The sequence below is a fragment of the Anabas testudineus genome, chromosome 18, assembly GCF_900324465.2.
Source record: "Anabas testudineus chromosome 18, fAnaTes1.2, whole genome shotgun sequence".
Lineage (NCBI taxonomy): Eukaryota > Metazoa > Chordata > Actinopteri > Anabantiformes > Anabantidae > Anabas > Anabas testudineus.
In genome coordinates this window covers 12,977,554-12,998,330 of record NC_046627.1, presented here as the reverse complement: position 1 = coordinate 12,998,330, position 20,777 = coordinate 12,977,554, and the positions used below count along the sequence as shown (strand labels likewise).

At 36.1% G+C, this 20,777-nt stretch overlaps 3 protein-coding genes across 3 annotated transcripts; all 3 read left to right on the top strand.

Moving 5' to 3' along the window:
- Positions 1–51: 51 nt before the first annotated feature.
- On the top strand, positions 52–1,814 carry LOC113168358 (endonuclease domain-containing 1 protein-like). The gene is made up of 3 exons (XM_026369375.1): positions 52–109; positions 614–949; positions 1,230–1,814. The coding sequence occupies exons 2-3, from the start codon at positions 620–622 to the stop codon at positions 1,812–1,814; spliced, it is 915 nt and encodes a 304-aa protein (XP_026225160.1). The 5' UTR covers positions 52–109; positions 614–619.
- Positions 1,815–9,518: 7,704 nt separating this feature from the next.
- LOC113168115 (endonuclease domain-containing 1 protein-like) lies at positions 9,519–11,666 on the top strand. Its single transcript, XM_026369120.1, has 3 exons — positions 9,519–9,593; positions 9,933–10,268; positions 10,643–11,666. The coding sequence occupies exons 2-3, from the start codon at positions 9,939–9,941 to the stop codon at positions 11,303–11,305; spliced, it is 993 nt and encodes a 330-aa protein (XP_026224905.1). The 5' UTR covers positions 9,519–9,593; positions 9,933–9,938; the 3' UTR covers positions 11,306–11,666.
- Positions 11,667–17,754: 6,088 nt separating this feature from the next.
- Positions 17,755–20,750, top strand: LOC113168356 (deoxyribonuclease-2-alpha-like). Its single transcript, XM_026369374.1, has 5 exons — positions 17,755–17,839; positions 18,193–18,354; positions 18,453–18,644; positions 18,824–19,091; positions 20,645–20,750. The coding sequence occupies exons 1-5, from the start codon at positions 17,755–17,757 to the stop codon at positions 20,748–20,750; spliced, it is 813 nt and encodes a 270-aa protein (XP_026225159.1).
- The last annotated feature ends 27 nt before the right edge of the window (positions 20,751–20,777 follow it).

Sequence of the window (20,777 nt, the reverse complement as noted above, 5' to 3'; positions counted from 1 at the left end):
ATAAAAAGACACTGTTTCACTCATTATCTCATGTTCACTTACAGTTTGCTGCTTAAGTTACTGTTAAAGAACCACACTTTAATCATCTCTTTGTGAATATTTCAAGAAGGTAAGTTTTTTTATATGTTTTTTCTTGTTTTCTTTCATATTAATTAATAAACACATATACAGACAGAGGCAATATGAAGCTGATCATTGTGACAGTGAAGACTTTAACTTAGCTATTCTTTGTCTCTCTCTTCCACAGGTTTATTATTAAACCTGTGTTGCTGGGTCAAACTCTCTTAATCACCATAACCTCAGTCGCTGTGTCCTCAGCCTCACTTGAACTCCTGTAGGACATTTACAGACTGAGTTTTTCTTTTTTTCATAGGTTGGAAGTTATAGTTAAAGTTTGTTAATACGATACTTAACATATCAGGGTACAGTTACAATTATTTCCAGTGTGGTACTGAATCTGTTTGACAATCGTGTGGCTTTATATTTAATATTTTCTGGTTTAGTTTCTGAGATACTCCACTTTGTTCTCCCAGTGAACCAAATAAAAAACAACTGCGTGTTAAGTTGTGCCTAATTAACCTCAGATTATATTCTTTGTTATGTCCTTTGGCAGTGTTTGATGATGACTCCTCTGAAGATGTGGTGTCTACTGCCCCTCGCTGTCCTCCTCCTCCTGTCTATCAGTCCCATGGAGACTAAAGTGGTGCAGTCGATGTCACAGTGTAAAGGGTTTCTTCTTCATGAAACTCCTCCAGACATCCCAGGTGTCCTGGAAGATGGCAACATCCCGAAACAGGACAGATACAAAGTCATCTGCCAGACTTATGAGAATGTAGGAAGGTTTGTGACACTGTACGACATACAGAACAAGATCCCAGTGTTTTCTGCTTACAAATACAAAGGAGAAAAAGGAAGAAAACCAGAATGTTTTTGGAAAATAGAGCCACAGGTACGTACTTATATCATAATCTTGTGACATATCATTTTATTTTTTTAGTGTGACAAAACATTGTGTTTTAACTGTTTTATTAAGATGAGTTCTGTTTTACTTTAGTCATGTTTTGTTTTCTAGAAAGGTTTACTGGAAAATATAATATGATGATTTTTTTTAAGTAATAAAAACCTAAGGTTACTTGGTAAAAAGCAAACCTGTAAACAAATAACCTTTTGCTATCCTGCCTCAGTGATTCAATATCAGTTCCATTGACTGAGCGTTTTAACTTTTACAGCTTGAAAACAAGGACAACATAAATATGGAGGATTGTAATATCACAACTGAGTACAACAACCAGGCCAGCTACAATGATTATAGTGGTACATATGACAAGGGCCATTTATTTCCACTTTCTTATGGATTTAATGAAGATGATAAAATTTCAACATACACTCTTACAAATGCTGTTCCACAAGTTGACTCTTTCAATCAGGGCAGTTGGCGAAGAATGGAGAGCTGTGTCAAATGTATCTTAGATAAGTACTGTAATGGTGAAGGCTACCTAGTGACCGGAGCAAAACCCAGCCCAAACAAAAAAAAGAATGACAGGGTTAATGTACCTTATGCGCTCTGGTCAGCTTTCTGCTGTGGAAAGGGGAGCACGTGGAAAGCGAGTGCGTATTGGGGGGAAAATGTTCAAGAAGATCCTGAGTCTGTGTATCTGGAGATGAAGACTTTAGATCAATTCAGTCAAAAATTCAACATTGATGTGTTTCCTGGAACAAAATGTCCTTACAGTGAAACTGTCCCTAAGTCTGAACTAAAATTTCCCCCAAACAAAAACTGCAATTGCCTACCCAATGAGAAAACCAATGGATAAATCATTCTAGCCTGATGTCACATTCTTAGTTGTATTAATCCTCTTTCTATTTTATTTTCTTTAATCTGCTGATGAACATGCTTCTCTTTTCTTTTACTACATTTCTTTCACATGATTTGAGATTATCAAATTGAGCTGAAAAGCTTTGCATGATATTTTGATTATTTCTCTTGTGACATTTTAAAGTAATTTTTACGAGCTTTCTTTCACTTGTTATATTTTAATAATAAGACATTTATTCTGCTAATGATTCTTATTTTTTGTTCTGCTCATTACTGAATGGTTGTTTCCACATATGTAATCTATTTGATTAGATGATTTAACTACTAAGTGCTAAGATGCATTTTTCATTAATTAATTAATTTGTCATTTTGAATTTCACAATAAAAACTAAAACATCTTTGTGTTTATGGCCTGTACATGTATTCGTTTTAGTTATTATAAGCAATACAATAACTAATAAAACAGCTGGTGTGAAAAAAAACTGTTTCATTTTCATATTGTTAAATTGTTTTATATGTTTTATTAACATAGAGTCAGTTTTAGAATTAGTTCCTCAGCACACATACAAATATAATGTTTATGCAACGTTAGCACATAAACAGAGATTAAACCCCATGGTTCTATTTATATACTAACTTATACTATATACTTAATAAAATACACATTAATAAAATTGGTTTGGTTTGGTTTGGTTTGGTTTGGTTAAAACACAAAATTTAAAGTTTGACTTTCAATACAACGTCGGCATCTGCAGGTTAAAGTCAGAACTACTACTACATTTATTTTAGAGGTACTTGTACCTAGTGATACTGTCAGGACATGCTGGACAGACACCTGAGGCAGTTTCCTCCTTTACAGAAATGTAGAAGCTGCTGTGATTAAATACACCAACATAAATGCAAGAAATATAAACATTTCCCAGTAAATTGTCAGGATGATGAAATGATGAGCAGATTATTACATTTGTAATCGACTGTACATTTTAATTATGAAATATAATATTAAGTAAGTCAATTGCAACATGTTTATTCAGTGATTCATATTCACAAGGTGGAGTTGATGTTGTGGTTGATCATCAGCAGCAGCAGCATTTTTTATTTTCAAAACACCACATAGAGAAATGTTTACTGCAAAATTTATTTTTGCATCTTTTTAGAGGAGCTGTAACAAGTCAAATGAATGAAGTAAGAAAGTTTTTGAATGTTGAAATAGTTTGATAATACTGCAGGGGCTTGCAAAAGAAACATCTGAGTGGAGGTGGGAGTAGTTCACTAGCACGTCTTTACTCAATATATAGAAAACTCAACAACAAGATTAATATACCCTCAGTGCTCTGGTCGGCTTTCTGCTGCCACGATAAAACCATGGACAAGTGGATAGCGGGTGCTCACTGGGGTTTGAACAGGGCAGATGGTCCTGACAATCTGGAGATGAAGACTCTGGAAGAACTCCAACAACAGTTGGGCATCGAGGTGTTTCCCAATACGCAGTGTCCCAATAAAACTGTAACTGAATTTCACTCCGAACTTGATCATGCCTGCCAGTGTCCACCCGAAGTTACAACCACATCTGCTCCTCCCACTACCACTACCGACATGCTAAACCCTATCTTCCATGAACAACCTGACTTCTGCCAGTGCCCCAAGGGTGAGTGTACTTTGCAACAGTATCTTACGACCCAGGATTCGTTTTCGAGATCGCCAATCTAGGAAAGTCAGGCACCATTGTTTGAAGCTAATTAGGGAATTGAAAAGGTTGCCCTCAAGACATGATCCACGGAAGATCTACAGAGGTAGTGATTGGACTAAATTAACACAACCACAAAGAATTATAACAATGGATACTAGTTATGGCTCCAATAGTGGTTTAAATCTTTTAATATAGAGTGAAATCTGCTAATACCAAGTTTGATCTGATCTGAAATAATCCTGAAGGTTTTTGCATTGGTGTGGTCCTGTTGTGCCCAAAGACCTAAACTAAAGCTATAAACTAGGGGCGATACAGCATCACCATTTATGATTTTATCACAATTCTTTTTTTTTCAGATTGTTTTTTAAGACCATTTTGCAAGTTACTGAACTTGATAATCAAACTGATTTCCCTATTTTAAAAAATAAGCCTTACATGCCTTCCTCAAGTGCTGCCGCTAGAGTTGTTGCCTGGTACCTGTTGGCTTGTTGTGTTGCTGTAAGTCCAAACTAGTTCTCTTTGAGCGACACTGAGTTCTTTTAAAAAAACTACTCCTCTGTGTTGTAATTCACCATGCTGCGATGCTGAATAAGGAGTGTAAGGTACTTCATGTTGCTGTGCATGTTAGATGTGTCTTATAGAACTAAAAAAGACTTAATGTAGACTGTAAAGTCAGATCGTGGAGACATTTTAATGGTTCATGATGTAAAACATATGGGTGGAAGGTAGGAACTGGAGGTTCAGCATCTGTTCCTTAAATTATTCGTGCTCATCACACTGGTGGATTTTGTTGCTGGTTAATGAGGACCGTGGTCGACTCCCTGCTTGTGAATGATGGAAGTTTTTTGTGTGATCTGATTATTTACTGAACTGAGGTGAAAAGCTTTGAATGATATTTTGATTGTTTCTCTTACTTGTTGAATCTTAATTAGTCTTTTTATTACTTGTACTGGATTCTGGCATTGATTGATTTGTTTTATTTAAATAATTGATCAACCATTCTTAAATAGTTATTTCCTAATCCTAATCCTTCCGATTTCTAATATTTGGTTCATTAAATAGATTTTAGCTTAGCTCTGATTTGGACTGAATCATTAATTGACTGATAGATGTTAAACAGGAAAAATAGTTTGTGATTTAGATCTGTGGTTATTCAGCTCATGATGTACTTATATGTATTTGAAATTTGATGGAACATGTGTAATATGTTTTATTAACATTTATGAGATAAAATAACTGTTTAAAGTCTGATCATGTAACAAATGTCATTATTATTATTTTTATTCTTAGTTGGATAGAATAAAATTCAAAATGCTATAACCCCCACAGACTGATACAAACACGATTGTATGTTATAATTCCTGCCTTGTCTTGTCCCTGTTTTTATTATTTATTTATTTATTATTTTTCTGTCCCTGCTCTTTCACTCTGTCTCCCTCATTGTCACCTCACTATTTTCACCTGTTTTCCTCCCTCTGCCTAATCACCACAATCACTGGATCCTGAGCACCAGCCTACCAAACACAGTTTGTCAGTACAACATCACCACCTGCAGGTTAAAGTCAGAATTATAATTTATTTTACTGACAGTATAATTCTGAAATACTTGTACTTTACAGTCAAGCTCCCTTTTGGACTTTTCCATTACTATTATTAGTTACTGATTATTTTAATAATTCCTTAATAATAATTAATAAAATGAAATATATTTGGCAAATAATTTCAGTGATTACACTGCACTTATATGGAGCTTTTCTACTGTCATGAGCTGAACTACTCCATCACTGTGGAGTTCAGTGTCTCGTTCACAAAAGCTTTGACAGCAGCCAAACCTGTGGTTGGTGGATGACTGCTCCACTTCCTCAGCCACAGCTTCCCTATTCATGTTACACAATTAGGAAGAAGTATGACTTAATTTATTTTTTCCAGAAATTAGCTTTTTGATACTTAGTAGTAGATTTTGGAAAACACTCACTGCTTTCTGCTACTTTCACTTAAGGTGATAACTAATATTTTGTCTTTTCTTCAGTGTTGACATGGATTTTTTAAAATGAATAAATTAAATGTACCATCAGATCCATAATGAGCTGTCCGCGGTGCTGTAACACTGAACCTCCCAGATGACTGTTTGATAAGTTCGTCCTTCACTTTCTCCATAATCTGCAGGATATTTCAACATACAGTGATTCAAATCTTGTGAATTAGCAATTTTACATTTTAGTCTTTTTGTTCTTTTTTTTACTTAAAGTTAACTTATCTCAGAGAAACATTCTAATAAATAATTAAAGCTGCTACATGTTGCTGCAAACTGAGCAATCGGGGGAGAAAGGCCTCAGTAAGAGAGGAGACCAAGAACCTGATGATCACTCTGAGCTCCAGAGATCCTGTGTGGAAAAGGGACAAAGATCCAGAAGAACAAACATCAACATGTGAAAACCCGCTTGGAGTAGAGAGACACATCCTCTCTACTGAAGACTGAGTTCGATAGATAGAGGATTCAGTAACTGGTCAAAGATTTGCTCCATCATTTATTTACTCTACTGAAACACAGTGAGTTTACTGCTGCTTATATGCTGAACACGACAGATCGCCACTGTTTGTGTTTTATCAGCTTCGAAACAGATCAGATTTTATGACCAAATAATGCAGAAACAAAGACATTGGACTATTCTGTGTTCAGATCAATCTGTCATCTCATTCCTACAAAATCCCTTTGTCTTCTGAACATCTTTTCATTTCCTCCATAAACTAAATGACAGTACTGATGTTTCAGTCTTGACAGAGTCAAAAATAGCATTTGTTGGGGGTGTTTTCATCTGTGGACTAATAAGAATTTAGTCTCTAGTGAGTCCTGTTTCCAGCATCAGGAAGACATTTGTGGGACAGAATCAAAATAAACAACAGTGCTTATGGCAACTTTGTGATGAATGAACATGTTACTAGTACAGTACTGATGTGTTTTGTTGTTCCTATTTTCCTAGTGGATCAGGTGACTCTGAACCATCTCTTAGTTATGCTGCTATATGTTAGTCTGCTGGGGGAACTATACTGACAAACTGAGCTCCTCTCCTCTCATATATCCATTAAAATGCCACCATTACAGGTCATTAACTTTGTGTCTTCTCTCTCCTGTAGTTGTGTTTCCTCCACTCTGTACTTTTCTGCAGGTATCCTCGGCCTGGAGCTGTATATCTCCACAGCGCAGTTACTGGTCCTACCGACCTGCCCAGTGTTTTTTTCCTTCTTGTTTTTTATCTGCCTGCTGTTCTTTTTTCTCTTCTCTTTTCACTCACACCAACCGGTTGAGGCAGATGGCCACCCACCCTGACTGGTTCTGCTGGAGGTTTCTTCAGTTAAAAGAAGTTTTTCCTCTCCACTGTCTCCTAGTGCTTGTTCGTATGGGATTGTAGGGTTTACTATAAAATTCTGTATACATTTATACTTTGTAAGGTCTTAAGCCACTAGAATCACTAAAACATGTCCGTTCACCAGTAGTTTATTTAACGAGATGGGCTGGGCTGGTAATGTGGCACACTGGCCATGCGCCAACGAACCTTTGGGCCTATGTATGTATGACTTTTGTAGTCATATATATCCCTTTCCACCCCCCACCTCCATATTCTGTATGTCCCCATCAGCATTGGTTTCTAGTTTTAAAAGCATAAGAAGTACACAGAATATCAACAGGTACAATTTTACCAATAATCACCTTTATTTTACCAGGAAAACCTCATTGAGATAAAAAAAAACAGTGTCCTTAGCCAAGGTTAGAACATTGGCATCATACAAATACAATTCAATTGAGCATCTGAGTCTTTTGTTAAAAGCTCAAGAATTATATTTTTGAAAAATACAGTTTTCTAACTTTGTTTTTTATTAAACTTTGTGGGAAACATGATTCTTCACAGTGACACTGACAATTACGCAGTAGAGATATGATGATAAATCTGATGCAACTGTGCCTTAAACTTCTCTTTTCAGATGATTTGCTGCAAGTTAAAGAAGTGATAAGACAATAAGATTTTAACGTTGTGGATAGTCGGCACGCACACAGACAAACAAAACTGGAATTTTAAATGTAAATATCTTTGTATCGATTAAACAAAACGGCATAAAGTGTTAACTAGTGGAAAGATGTGAGAATCCATTTTCTTGACTCACGCTCTGAAAACATTTCTCACACACACACACACACACACACACACACACACACACTATCACACCTCCTCTTCCATGCTTCACAGTGTAAGCCTCACATTCAGGAACCACTAGTTCAACCTCTCTACATCTAACAAAGACACAGTGGTTAAATCTCAAATTTACCAAAGGTTTTAAGATTGATTGACCTTCATTTGTTAAAGTAATGAAGTTTTGTCTCTTTACAACTTTCAGTAACTGGATTGACTAAATATGACACATTGGGTGCAGACATGTAAAAGACCAGCCACTCTGGAAGAGTCAGAAAATAAACACAATCCAAGCAGCCATCTTGTTTCTGGCCATTTTGTTTCTTTTTGGCAGCATTTTACATGTTTGTGTTGGTTTTTGTTTCACTGTTTTGTGATGTGTTTCGTGTTTTTGCCTCCTTGTATTTTTTTTTCTCTTTGTGGTTATTTTGCAATGTTTTGTGTTTCTTAGAAGGCATTTTACATCACATTGAGGACATTTTGTGTCTCTTTGTGCTGTTTCTTCACTGCCTTGTATCTCTTACTGGGTCTGTTTGTGATCACTTTATTTCTCTTTGTTGTCGTTCTGGTCTGTTACTATAAGTCACAGTCATGGTGATACACAGAAGTTAAAACTGGTTTTTAATGATGATTTAGCTGTGTGGGAAAAATTGATAGTAACGCTGAACATTATGCAGCAGAGATGTTAAGATAAATCCTATGCAATAGTGCTTTAAAGTTCCCTTTGTAAAATGACTTGTTGCTTCTTGTGGAGGATGTGGAAGGACAGTGATATTTCAAACCTTTGGGTCAAATGAAGTTTGTCTGCAAGTCGTAGAGAAGCAAACATTACAATCATGTCAGATGAGGAGACTGTAATTTTAAATGAATATATATATATTTAGCAAACATGATATAAAATGTGAACCACTGAGCTTTTACCCGTTCATTCTTTATACTAACATGATGCCACCAGCTGTTTGATGCAGCTACATTACACAGACATCACAATGTCTGTGTAATGTAGAATTTCTGTAGAATTACCCCATAACGACAACAGAATTGTCTGTAGACCTCCAAGATAGGATTGTATCGAAGCACTGATGTGGGGAAGGGCACAGAAAAGTTTCAGGAGTATTGAAGGTCACAATGAGTCCAGGGGCCTCCATAATCTGTAAACGGAAGGAATTAGAACCACCAGGACTCTTCCCAGAGCGGGCCAAACTGAGCAATAGAGAAAGACGGGCCTTAGTCAGGGAGGTGACAGAGAGCCTGATGTTCACTCTCAAAGAGTGGTCCACTCTGTGGAGACAGAAGAACAAGAATCTCTGCAGCACTCCACCAATCAGGCCTGTATGGTAGCGTGGCCAGACAAAAACCACTCCTCAGCAAAAGGACTCTCAGACATTGAGAGACAAGATTCTCTGGTCAGATGAAACAAAGATTGAACTCTTTGGCTTGAATGCCAAGTGTCATGTCTATAGGACTATACAGTGAAGCTTGGTGGTGGCAGCATCACATCACTAAAGTGTACTGCATTGTCACAGAGAGGAGTTTCTCTTATTTAATGCCATGAATGTAAGTGGGGTGAGCTGCTGCTGCTGCTGAAAATGTGTTGATAACTGTTCAACCATTAGAAAAGTATATAGTTATAAAAATATCTTTTTATTGTATCACTTTTAATACGCAGCGTGTGTGTATGTGTACTTGTGTGTGTATGTGTATTTGTGTGTCCACACACTGATTGGTCAGAGGTTGCTTAAATTTCCAAATACACACTTATCTCCCCAATAATCAGACAGTGGTGAGAATATATATAAACCAACTGAACCGTGTCAGAGAGACAGACGGAGAGAGACGATCAGAGACTGACTGACAAAGACGAATCAAGTGAAGTGTGGAAGAAGAAAACAAGAAAGAGGTGAGAGCAAAATGGGGATGATCATTATTCCCACATACTGTAGGTTTTTATACTTAAAAAATATTCTGATAATAGAACTCCTGATTAATGACTTGCCCTCTGTTCCTAAATTTCTAACACCTTATTCGTCACACTTTGAAAATACATACAAAAATGTTATCCAGTGAAGTATCTGTGTGATAATGACGTGACTTTATTTTGTCGTCCTGGTTCAAGATATTTAAACATTACAATGCAACAAAATTAATTTTCCTCTATTGGTTAAACAAAACAAAACCAACTGTATGTGAAGTTTTGTTAAATTAAACTTTAATATTTCTTTGTTTCCTCCTCTGACAGTGTGTGATGATGACTCCTCTGAAGATGTGGTGTCTCCTGCCCCTCGCTGTCCTCCTGCTGTCCATCACTCCTACAGAGACTAAAGTGGTGAACGAGATGTCAGAATGTGAAGGTTTTCTTCTTGATGAAACTCCTCCACAGGTTACAGGCATCCTGGAGAACAGTAGAATCCTGAACCAGAACCGATACAAAATCATCTGCCAGAAATTTGACAACAATAAAAGATTTGTGACGCTCTATGACACCACTAACAAGATCCCAGTGTTCTCTGCTTACAAGTACAGAGGAGCAGAAGCAGGGGGAAGACCCTCCACCCCATGGAAAATAGAGCCACAGGTACGTATGTTTTTCTAATCAGTACCACAGAGTGAGGGCAACTTGAAACTCCATGTCCAATAAGCACAAGGTCACTAAGTCAGATTACCACAATGACACAAGATATAATACTGGCCGTTTAGTTCCATTTTCATATATATTTGGTAAATTAATATTAATTTGACCATTTAAAATGATTCAGTTTTACCAATTTAAATGTTTTTGTACAACGATCTGTCCTTTTTTTGGTCTATTAAATGTAATGTGAAGATTGTTAATTAATGTACAAATTCTAAAACTTGAAATTAAATCAAGTCCAAATCCAAACCTATAAACAAATATTTATTGTATCACTTAGATTCAATATCACTGACTGAGTGTTTAAACTTTTGCAGCTTGAGGGCCCAGGGGGTGGCGAATACATGACGGAAAGTAGAAAAGATGTGTACCAGCACCAGGCCAGTGACAATGATTATAAGAATCAAGATGTCTATGATAGAGGTCATTTATTTCCATCTTCTTACGGATTTGATAAAAGTGATAAAGTCTCAACATTCACACTGACAAACGTTGTTCCACAAGTTAAATCGTTCAATCAGGGCAGCTGGAGCCGCATGGAGCAAGAGTTGAAGAAAACAATGGACGACCTCTGCTACAATAATAATGATAAAGTCGAAGCCTACGTAGTGACTGGAGCACAGCCAAGCCAAGGCAATAAACTCAAAAACAGAGTAAATGTACCTTCAATGCTCTGGACAGCTTTATGCTGTTACAGTAACAAAAACAAAAAGTGGATTGCAGAAGCATACTTAAGAGACAACGTTGCAGACAAAGCTAAAGATGAGCGTGTAGATAAAAAGACACTACAAGAACTCTATGATAAACTGAACAAAAAGCTTGTGGTATTTCCTGGATCAAAGTGTCCTTTAAATGAAGAAGTCTCTGATGTCTGCATTAGCCGACCTGAACAGCCAAAGTCCTGGTTCAGACAGGTGCTGAGTTTTCCCTCCAGAGCCGTCAGCTGGCTTTACTGTACAGTCAGAGGATGGGTTGGTTAGATTCACAAAGGCACCAGTCAAAGAATGTCTGAGAGGACTCTCAGTCATCCAGGTCACATTTAACCCAGATATGATGTTCAGTGGAAACTGGACTCACTTTAAGCTCTTGAATATGTTTCTGCTTTTAATCCCTTTTACTTTGAATCAGTCAGTAACTGATTAGTGTTGTGCTTTTTGATTGACTGATTAATTCATCGGTTGTTGATTAATTTAGATTAAATTCATTATGTATTCTGAATGTATTTGAAATCTGTGATAAAATTTGACATGTATACTCAAATATCTCCTTGTTTAAAGCCTGTGCATGTATTGACATCAGTTATTACAGCGTATTATGGTCTAATAAATGATCTTTCCTCTTCTCTGTGTGAGATTAGACTGTTTTATGTTTTCCGTAACAGTTTGGTTTTGTGTTTCTGCTGAAAACCATCTTTCTGTTTGAATGGTTTATTAACATCCAGTTGGTGCAGTTGGTTGATGGCACCAACTGTGGATCTTGATAAACCAACTTGTACTGTGCATAATATATTACCCTCCATTTCCTTTTATAGATTTTTCTACATTTCTAGTCTTGTTTTTAATCAGTAAAAAAACTAACCCCTAACCCTAACAGGGGTAAATTCTGCTTTTCCACATGCTTTTGGTCAAACTAAAAGATTAAATTACATCATTCACATACAGAAATATTTAGTTATTTTTTTGTGGGATCTGATTAATGACTAAACTGAGGTGAAAGGCTTTGAGTGATATTTAGAATATAAACTTACTTATTTTTTACTCTACTTGTCTTACATCCTGTTTAGACCCTGTATACTCAAAACCATTCACTCTTGGTGAAAAAAACTTTGCCGTCAGACAACACATACAAGCCCTAAAAAAACATTGCAACATAGCCTTACACAGAGGTGCAATAAATTCAAACAATATTTCCAAATCTCGTCCACATCACAGGTAGCACTAGCCAGTGGGGGCAAAATGCTCTTGTATACCTAATTCCCCTGCAGGGGAGTGGTATTTAGAGATTTAGAAATTAGGTTTGCTTTTTGATTAATTACGGTATAGTTTTCTAATTTTAGTTCAAAAGCCTGGTTATGATATGCAGTACTAAAAAAACATTTGGTTTGTTTTTTGTTTACCTCTGATTTGGCCTAAATATTTAATTAACTGATAAGTGTTATATGCAACATGTTCAGTTTGTGTTTTAGATCTGTGGTCATTCAGCTCATGATGTATGTTGAAATTTGATTCAACATGTACAGTACACTACATTTTCAGTAGTCACCACTTGTAGTTTAAATTCAGAACTATCATTTATTTAGCTCCAGTATTTTACTGAGAGTATAAATCTGAGCCATCTATGTACTGTGTACTGTCATGTTCCCTTTTGTTCTCTTTACTATTATTTAAAAACCTTTTTTATACTTACTACTGCATATATACTGTATTTATATGGAGCTTTTCTACTGTCATGAGCTGAACGACACCCCCGCAGTGTTCAGTGTCGCGTTCACAAACACTTAGCTAAACCTGTGATTGGTGGATGATTGTTCTACTTCCTCAGTCGCAGCTTCCTATTCAAGTTACATACTAGGAAGATATATGACTTAATATCTTATTTCCAGAGGAGAAATTCACAAGTATGTAAAGTAATGAAACTAACTATTATAATAATGGATATTTTAATATAATTTAGTAGATTTAGGAGAATACTCACTGCTTTACTGCTACTTTCACTCAAGGTGATAACTAATATTTGATCTTTTCTTCAGTGTTGACACGTTTTTTTATTTATTTTTTAACATCGTATGTCACAGCTGTTTTTGAATGTACTATCAGATCCATAATGAGCTGAAACACTGAACCTTCCAGATGCCTGTTTGATAATTTTGTCTTTCACTTTAATTTACACTTATAACATACAGTGACTACAAATTGTGAATTGGTGGTTTCATTTTATTCAACAATTGGGAACAATTTTTGTTCAACAATTTCACTATCTGAAAAAATATTTCTAAAATGTTACAATTCTTACTGTATCACTAAATATGGACACCAAGCTCTTTGACAACTGTGTGCAAATGCTGTTTTGTTTTTCATTTTGTTGAATATTTTCAAACTTAAACAACACCCATTCTGTTACTGGGTTTTTAAAGCTTCTCGGCCAGTTTTTCAGTGTGACATAAAATTTGTTAATATGTTAAAGCATTTTATAAATTTACTCATGTTGGGAAAGAGGTTTTACTAAATTCTTCTCCTAAGTCACAAAAACTGTCTGAGATAGCTGAAGAGTTAGATACACTACCTGTCAAAATGGTGGACACATCATCCTCTACGGTAGTTTTTCTTGTTATATTTTATTTTTTCATAATTTTATCATTCAACAGTGTACGGTGTAATAATAAAAAAAGTGCTAAATCAACCAGAATTGTTGTTCTGTTCTGGTAAGTCACAGCCATGGTGACACACACTCAAGGTTTTTGACAGTGATTTAGCTGTGTGGGAACATTTGACAGCGTGCTGAACATTATGCAGCAGAGATATTAAGATAACTCCTATGCAATAACTTCTCTTTGTGAAATGACTTCTTGCTTCTTTTCGAGGATGTGGCAAGACAATGATGTCTCAAACCTTTGGGTCAAATTAAATTTGTCTGCAGGTTGTAGAAGAACAAACATTACAATCATGACACACAAGGAAACTGATTAAATACATATTAAACAAATATAGTATAAAGTGTGTACCACTGAGCTTTTTCCTGTTCAAACTTTATGCTAAGATGATCCCATCAGCTGTTTGCTGCAGCTTATCTTTTAGAAACTCTTTCTACTTTATGCAATAATGAACAGTTCAGTGTGTTGTTGATTAGAAACAGAGCTTTATGTTTAAGTATAATGTATTTTTCCTTTTTTTTTTTTTTTTTTTTTTTTACCAAATTCACACTCTATGATCTATTGTTGTACTAGTCTGAGCACAGCAACTGAGCACTGGTGTAACGTAAATATAACATGCTGTTGCCATTTAGTTTTACAGTAAAACCTTTTTTGCTTCTTTAAGTATAAACTCTTTTAAAGACAATTAAGATTTAGATACAATTTAGAGACAATTGCAAAACTACTGCAGTGTAAGACAGAGATCATCTAAAACTATTCACATGCAAAAAAAAAAAAAAAAACATGTTGTGAAACAATAGGAACTACTTTAATTTGAGGAAATAAAATTGTTTTTGAGAAATGAAGCAACAATGTGATATTTCAGAGTATATTTGATGAGTAATAGTGATCAGGTGAAATCAGAGATGACACCCTGACTACAAATTATGTGTTGGGTTCAGGAATTTAGTTAACTGGAGATGAGCTCCATAACAGAGTGATCTGTCTCCATCTGTGTTGTCTTAAACATCAAGACCCTAAAAAGTGTAACATGTTATGTGTAACATATTTGACTTCATCAAATTTGTATAGCTATCTAAAAAGATTAATATATGAAGCATATCCATGTCCAGTGCTTCCAGTAGAAAGCACAGTATAAAACCTGAAAGGGTGTCAAAGGGGATTTTAACATACTGTACAGCACTTAGAGTGTTTACGTGTGTGTGTCTTGTTTTCCGGTTTGTACGTACAAACAGAAGCACCTCATTGCAACATTCAGCCGCCTACTGTACATTTACAGTTTGTCATTTGGCAGATGCTTACTGTATATCCAAAGCAACTTACAAGGGTAGGCAGAGAAAGCATAAAGGGTTCTTGCCTAAGGGCCACAACTTGGATTTGAAGCAGGGCCTCTCACATGGAAGGGAGTGATCTTACCATTACACCAGGGGTGGCCAACCCCAACCCTAGTCCTGGAGAGCCACAGCCCTGCTTGTTTTCCAACCACCCCTGCACTTCCTGCTTCTGATCGGCTGGGCACATCTGATCCAGGTTATCAGCAGAGAGTAGGGAAGAGTTAGTTGGAAAACATGCAGAGCTGTGGCTTTTGAGGACTAGGGTTGGCCAGCCCTGCACTACACTAACTAACCAACTAAGTCTGGATAATACAAAGGCATGAATTAAGGTCTCAGCATCTCCCTTTTTAAAGAACCCACTGTCTTATTTGTCTTTCCATGGGCCCATCAAGTAATTTCAACTGGTTGATTTTATTGTTGTATTTTTCAAAGATATATTTTCGTAGTAGTTTGATTCACATGCATGTCTCACAGTTTTATTGCATGTCACAAGAAGTTTAAATTGGGCAAAATAAACAGATGTCATCTGGTGCCCAGTAGGTACCTGCTCCATGGGCTAGCAGCCTCAGTCGATTATTTTCGTTGTATTTCATGAGATATCATCTGGTTTAGGCAAAACAAATATAATTTTGGTTATTTGAGCCTCAAAAACAAGCACATGAGGGAAAGATCACAGTGTGGGTTAGGATTCAGCAACAACGAGTGAAGAACTTAATTAAGTTTCAATTGCATAACTGAATATCACTCCTCTTGTAATATTCAACACAACCACCATCACTGAGTTTTTACATGTATAACTCAACAACTTAATAAGTGTGACGATAGCTGATAACTCATCATTCAGTGACTCAATAAAACTCAGATTGGCTGAACAAATATAGGCTCTATTGCCTCTGTGGTTATATGCAAAACACTGGCATTCCCTTGAACAATACCTCTGTCGTACTTAAACCAAATATAAAAAAACCCAAAAATTTTTTATGCCATAACTAAGAATAATAATGACGTCATACTATAATGATGGTGTCTGTATACGACTGCTCTACTAACTGATCTAAAATAATAACATCATTGTGGCATGTGCAAAAGTACGGGGATAGTAAACAGTAACTTTGGCAGAAATCACAGCTTTTAAACACTTTCTGTAACAAACTAGTTGTTTTTAATTATTATATTTAAGACGTTTCGCTTTTGTTTCCATGTGAAAGGCTGTTTACACTATTCTTACACTTTCTCTCATGCACAGTATTTTAAGGATCATTATCCTTTAAGAAACAGGGGCAATCATCCAGGTACAGAATATCGAAGACAGTTTGATGTTTGCTTTCAGAGTTTGCTGGTATTTAGTGGAATCCATTCGTTCCTCCTTGTGATATTCCCTGAAGCACTGCAGGAAGTCATGTGGAGGGTTGTCCTCGCTGTTGGTCTGCTCTGCGGGGGCTCAGACGGCCAAGTATCCTGTAAAAATGAAGCTGGTGTTGCAGTGGACTGGTAAGAAACCTCGCACCATTCAATCAGTCTCACTGGTCTTTATGGGCCAGCACCAGTAAAAAAAAAAAAAAAGAAAAAAAGATTTGCTTCTAAACAATGGACAATTCGTGGTAAAGGGACTCGTCCTGCACTGACTTTCTTCTTCTATCTTGTCACTATCACCAGGAGAGCATTCCTTTATCTTTAAACCCTGATATCCAACATCTGTGGTGTAGGTGATGTAGCACATAAAGTGGTATGTACACATAATGTATAATATGATGAGAAACAAAATCTCTGTCAATGTCAGAGGTTGATAAGTCTGCAGAAAGGGTTTTTTCAGTGGTGACAGAAAACTAAGGGTGTTTACTTTTCCCAAAGATGAAACCAGAAAACAACGACAGGCCAACAACAGACTTCGACCAATGGTTTTATCTGTTTCACTTACATTCAGGTTGAATTGTGGACATGTTAATGTGGCTCTTGCAGACTATTAATCCCACTGTGGAAGCCACAGCATGACCAGCACATTTTGCTCAGTCTGTAGTTTGGGCTTTAGGAACATGTGGATGTGCTAAAGACAGAAAAATGACAGAAGGTTGTAACATTTAGCACCGTTCCTATATATTTGAAATCATTAGTTAATATTTGCGTCAAGTGCAGCTGATGTCCTCCTTTACTCAGATTTGATTTATCAAGATAGTCAAACTGTAGGTGGCAGCAGAGACAGACAAGAGAGCTGGTGGATGGTGATTAGGAGGTTGGAGAGGTGACAAGTGAGAGGTGGTTACCCAGTATATATTACCTATCCCTCTGTGCTTGCTTTTGTGTTCATAACTATTTGTTCTTCGTGATGCATGCTTTTGTATTCTTTCATTTTTTTAAATTTTCTTCAACAGGTACATTTTGTACAAGGGGGCAAACCACTTTGACTTTATTTACATTGATAGAACTATGAAAGGAGGATTTAAAAAGGGCTCTAATCCCATCAACCACCAAAATGATGTCCCGGCGAAAACCTTGGCTCCGATCATCACTGATGTAAGAATATTTGTATACTTATTCCTCTTTTTTATCTACATATCTCCGTCATGTGAACACATACTGATCAGAAAGTGTGGTATTAATGAAAATTATCTTTGGTTAGAGTTAAGGTGTCACACATAATAAACAATCAAACTGATCATCTGTTCACCATCACAGCAGTTTCTAAATTACTTGTGTTTATTACTTTCATTCTTTCCTTGTGCATCAGATGTTTGAACCAGAATGTGAATTCATTGCCTACAATGATCAACCACCATATGGCAGTTCAGGGAGTGGATGTGGACACAGCAAAGGTTGGTAGAAATACTTCCTCCTCACAGTAAGGTCTGTTGTCAACTGTGTTTTCATAAATTCAGCATCATTATAATGCTAGAAGCTATGATGGGAATATTTTACTTTTATCTGACATTGGTTTGGTTAGGTGGTGGTTATTTTCATATGAATAAAAAATATGTGTCTGTTTTTGTGGAGCATATAATTGAAACCACACTATGTTTGTTATTAACAGGATGGCTATATTTTCACAATAAATGCAAATGACAACCCCTTTTCAACCATAATTTTAAATGAACGAGAACCAGTTTTCTGCAAAAAGAGTGTTGCAGCACCGTGACTCATTATATCTTCCTCTCCTCATGTTCCTCAGGGGTTGTACTGGTGGATAAAGATACTGTGGTCTGGCTCCTACACAGTACACCCAAGTTTCCTAAAACAATGAAAAATAATAAATTCTTTTCTGTCACTGGAAAAACATTTGCTCAGACATTTATCTGTGTAACATTCCCCAGGAGCCAGTTAAACAAAATAGGTAATGTACCTGATTGATAACATATAGAGTTAATCAGTTTTATTCTGGTTGAACCGGTTGAATTGTAAAGTATTCACCCCTTGTATTATTGTTTTCTGAAACACACCTTCGACATATCAGAGCTCACATTTTTGACTCAAACATGGACAAATTTTCTGCAGTGAATTTTCGTGAAGTTTGGACATCAAATATAATGCTAAATAAACAAACAGTACTTTACCAGGACCTGACATCAATGGATGGTGAAAACTTTAAATGTTTTTTCAAGAAAATCTCAAAGGAGCCAGAAGGTGAGAATTTCTGCTTATTGAACATGCAACACCAAAAACATTTTGTCGTATTGTAATAATCATTGATGCCTAAATTGGGAACAGTTAACAAACTGATGTTGTGTTGTTTCATGTAACCAGTAAAGTTAACAAGCTGACTGTCAGACCTGACTCTGAATTACTATTATTCTTTCTTGCAGATGGAGATCTTTATGTTACTATTGCAAACACACTGGAGACTAATTTGTATGTCCAGACCTGGGGTAGACAGAAACATAAAAGTGATTCAAACTGCTCAGCCAGACGATACTGTTTGTATAATGTTCAATCAATAAAATCTGCACTGTTGGGTAATTGGAACTGTGGATCAGATCACTCCAAGTGGTGTGTGTCTGAAAATAAAGACTGGACTTGTATTGCTGATTCAAATAGAGGAGAAAGACAGTTTGAAAGGCCTGGGGGAGCACTGTGCATCAAAAATTATGTTGCAACAAAAGCATTTAAGAAAATGGGAAAGAAGACCAGCATACGTCCAAAAAAAAACAAGAAAAAATATGTCAAAAGAAAAACAATTTCCAAAGACAAAAGATATCCAAAGAAAAAATCATATCCAAAGAAAAAAAAATATCCAAAGGAAAAACAAAATTTATTTTTTAATTCAGAAAACCAAATCCAAAGATAAAATGTAAATAAAAGTCAGACTTTTTTTCTCGTTCATTCAGCTAAATATATCAAATAATACAACAGATGAAAATGACGGTACTCTTAACATAATATTTTGTTGCACAGCATTTGTAACAAAATATTATGTTCAATAGGATTCAGTTCTGGGTTCATGGAAGGCCCCTTTAGAATAGTTCAGTGATTAGCTGATTTTTAAATATTAGTTTTTCTCAAAATCTTAACATTTAGCGAGTCTTCTGTGTCAATCATTAGCTTTTGTGGCATTATGATATTGTGCATTTTATCTTTTTATGTATCTTTGCATATTAAAATGTTTTACTCTTAATTCTAAATTCTGAATTCTAAACAGTTTTCTTCGTGTGTCCTATTATTTGGTATGCCAGGTGTAACTGGTACCTTAAAGCTACAGTAGCTACCTTTTTTTATTATATTTTGTGGAGGTGCTGTCAAAGCCTCTTATTGATCTAGACACAGAATGACACTGGCGCTAATGCAAAAATTTTTGTAAACATTTTTGAGAGTGGGCCACTGTAACCACTCTGAATTGTTTTCTGCTCGATTACTAAGTTTTTTAGCATTTTGTTTACTGTAATTTCACAATTTGCTTACAGTCTTACTTAGCTGAATATTTGGTCTCCCTTGGAACTGTGACCTTCCTTAGCTCTGTTTTTGATAATGACTGTTTTATGGCAAGCTCATGTAACCATCTGCAGAATTGGACAGCGGCAAACTGGTTTTGGAGTGAAAAAGAGGTTTTGATTAATGATAGGTTTAAAAAAAACACCAACTAAGACTAAAATCTGTGCGTATTCTCTTATGTTGCACATGAATGAAAGTCATGGGAGCTCCTGAATTATCTAAATCAAAGCTTTAGAAGAGTTCACTAAAGTGCTTTTTTTAGAATCTGGACCCAAATGCATTAGTGCATCTGTATTAGATTATTTTTCTTGATTAGAGCGCCAGTAAGTGGTCTAAACTCACTGTGGGCTGTGCCATTTAGATTTCACCTTTTTCTTTTTCACATTTTTCTTTCGTGTCTGCACCATACTTTCTGCTTTGTCATTGGACAAAAATCTAGTTTTTATAACATGATATTAAGAAAAGTGTTTCTCTTGACTGATGAAGGTCATTTTATTTCCCCCGAGCTTTGTCTAATTACTGAACAACTCACCTATTCAGCTTCTTTCTGGCCCGGTTCAGTATTTCTGTCTGTCTGCAGCTGGAACCTCTGAGACATTGTTTTAGTCTCTCTGGTTTTAAAAACTAAACAAAAATGCAAGACTTTTCAAAGGTATGTGTTTTACAGTGATTGTTGTCAGCATATTTTTCCGGTGTAGCGGTGATGGCAAACAACTGTGCTTCAACTGGAAGGGTTCCTTTCAGAAAAAGAATGAACTTCTTCAGGTACTCTCTGAAACCCCCATACAGTCTGTGAGGACATGAACGTCTGTCCTGAACTATCTGGACATA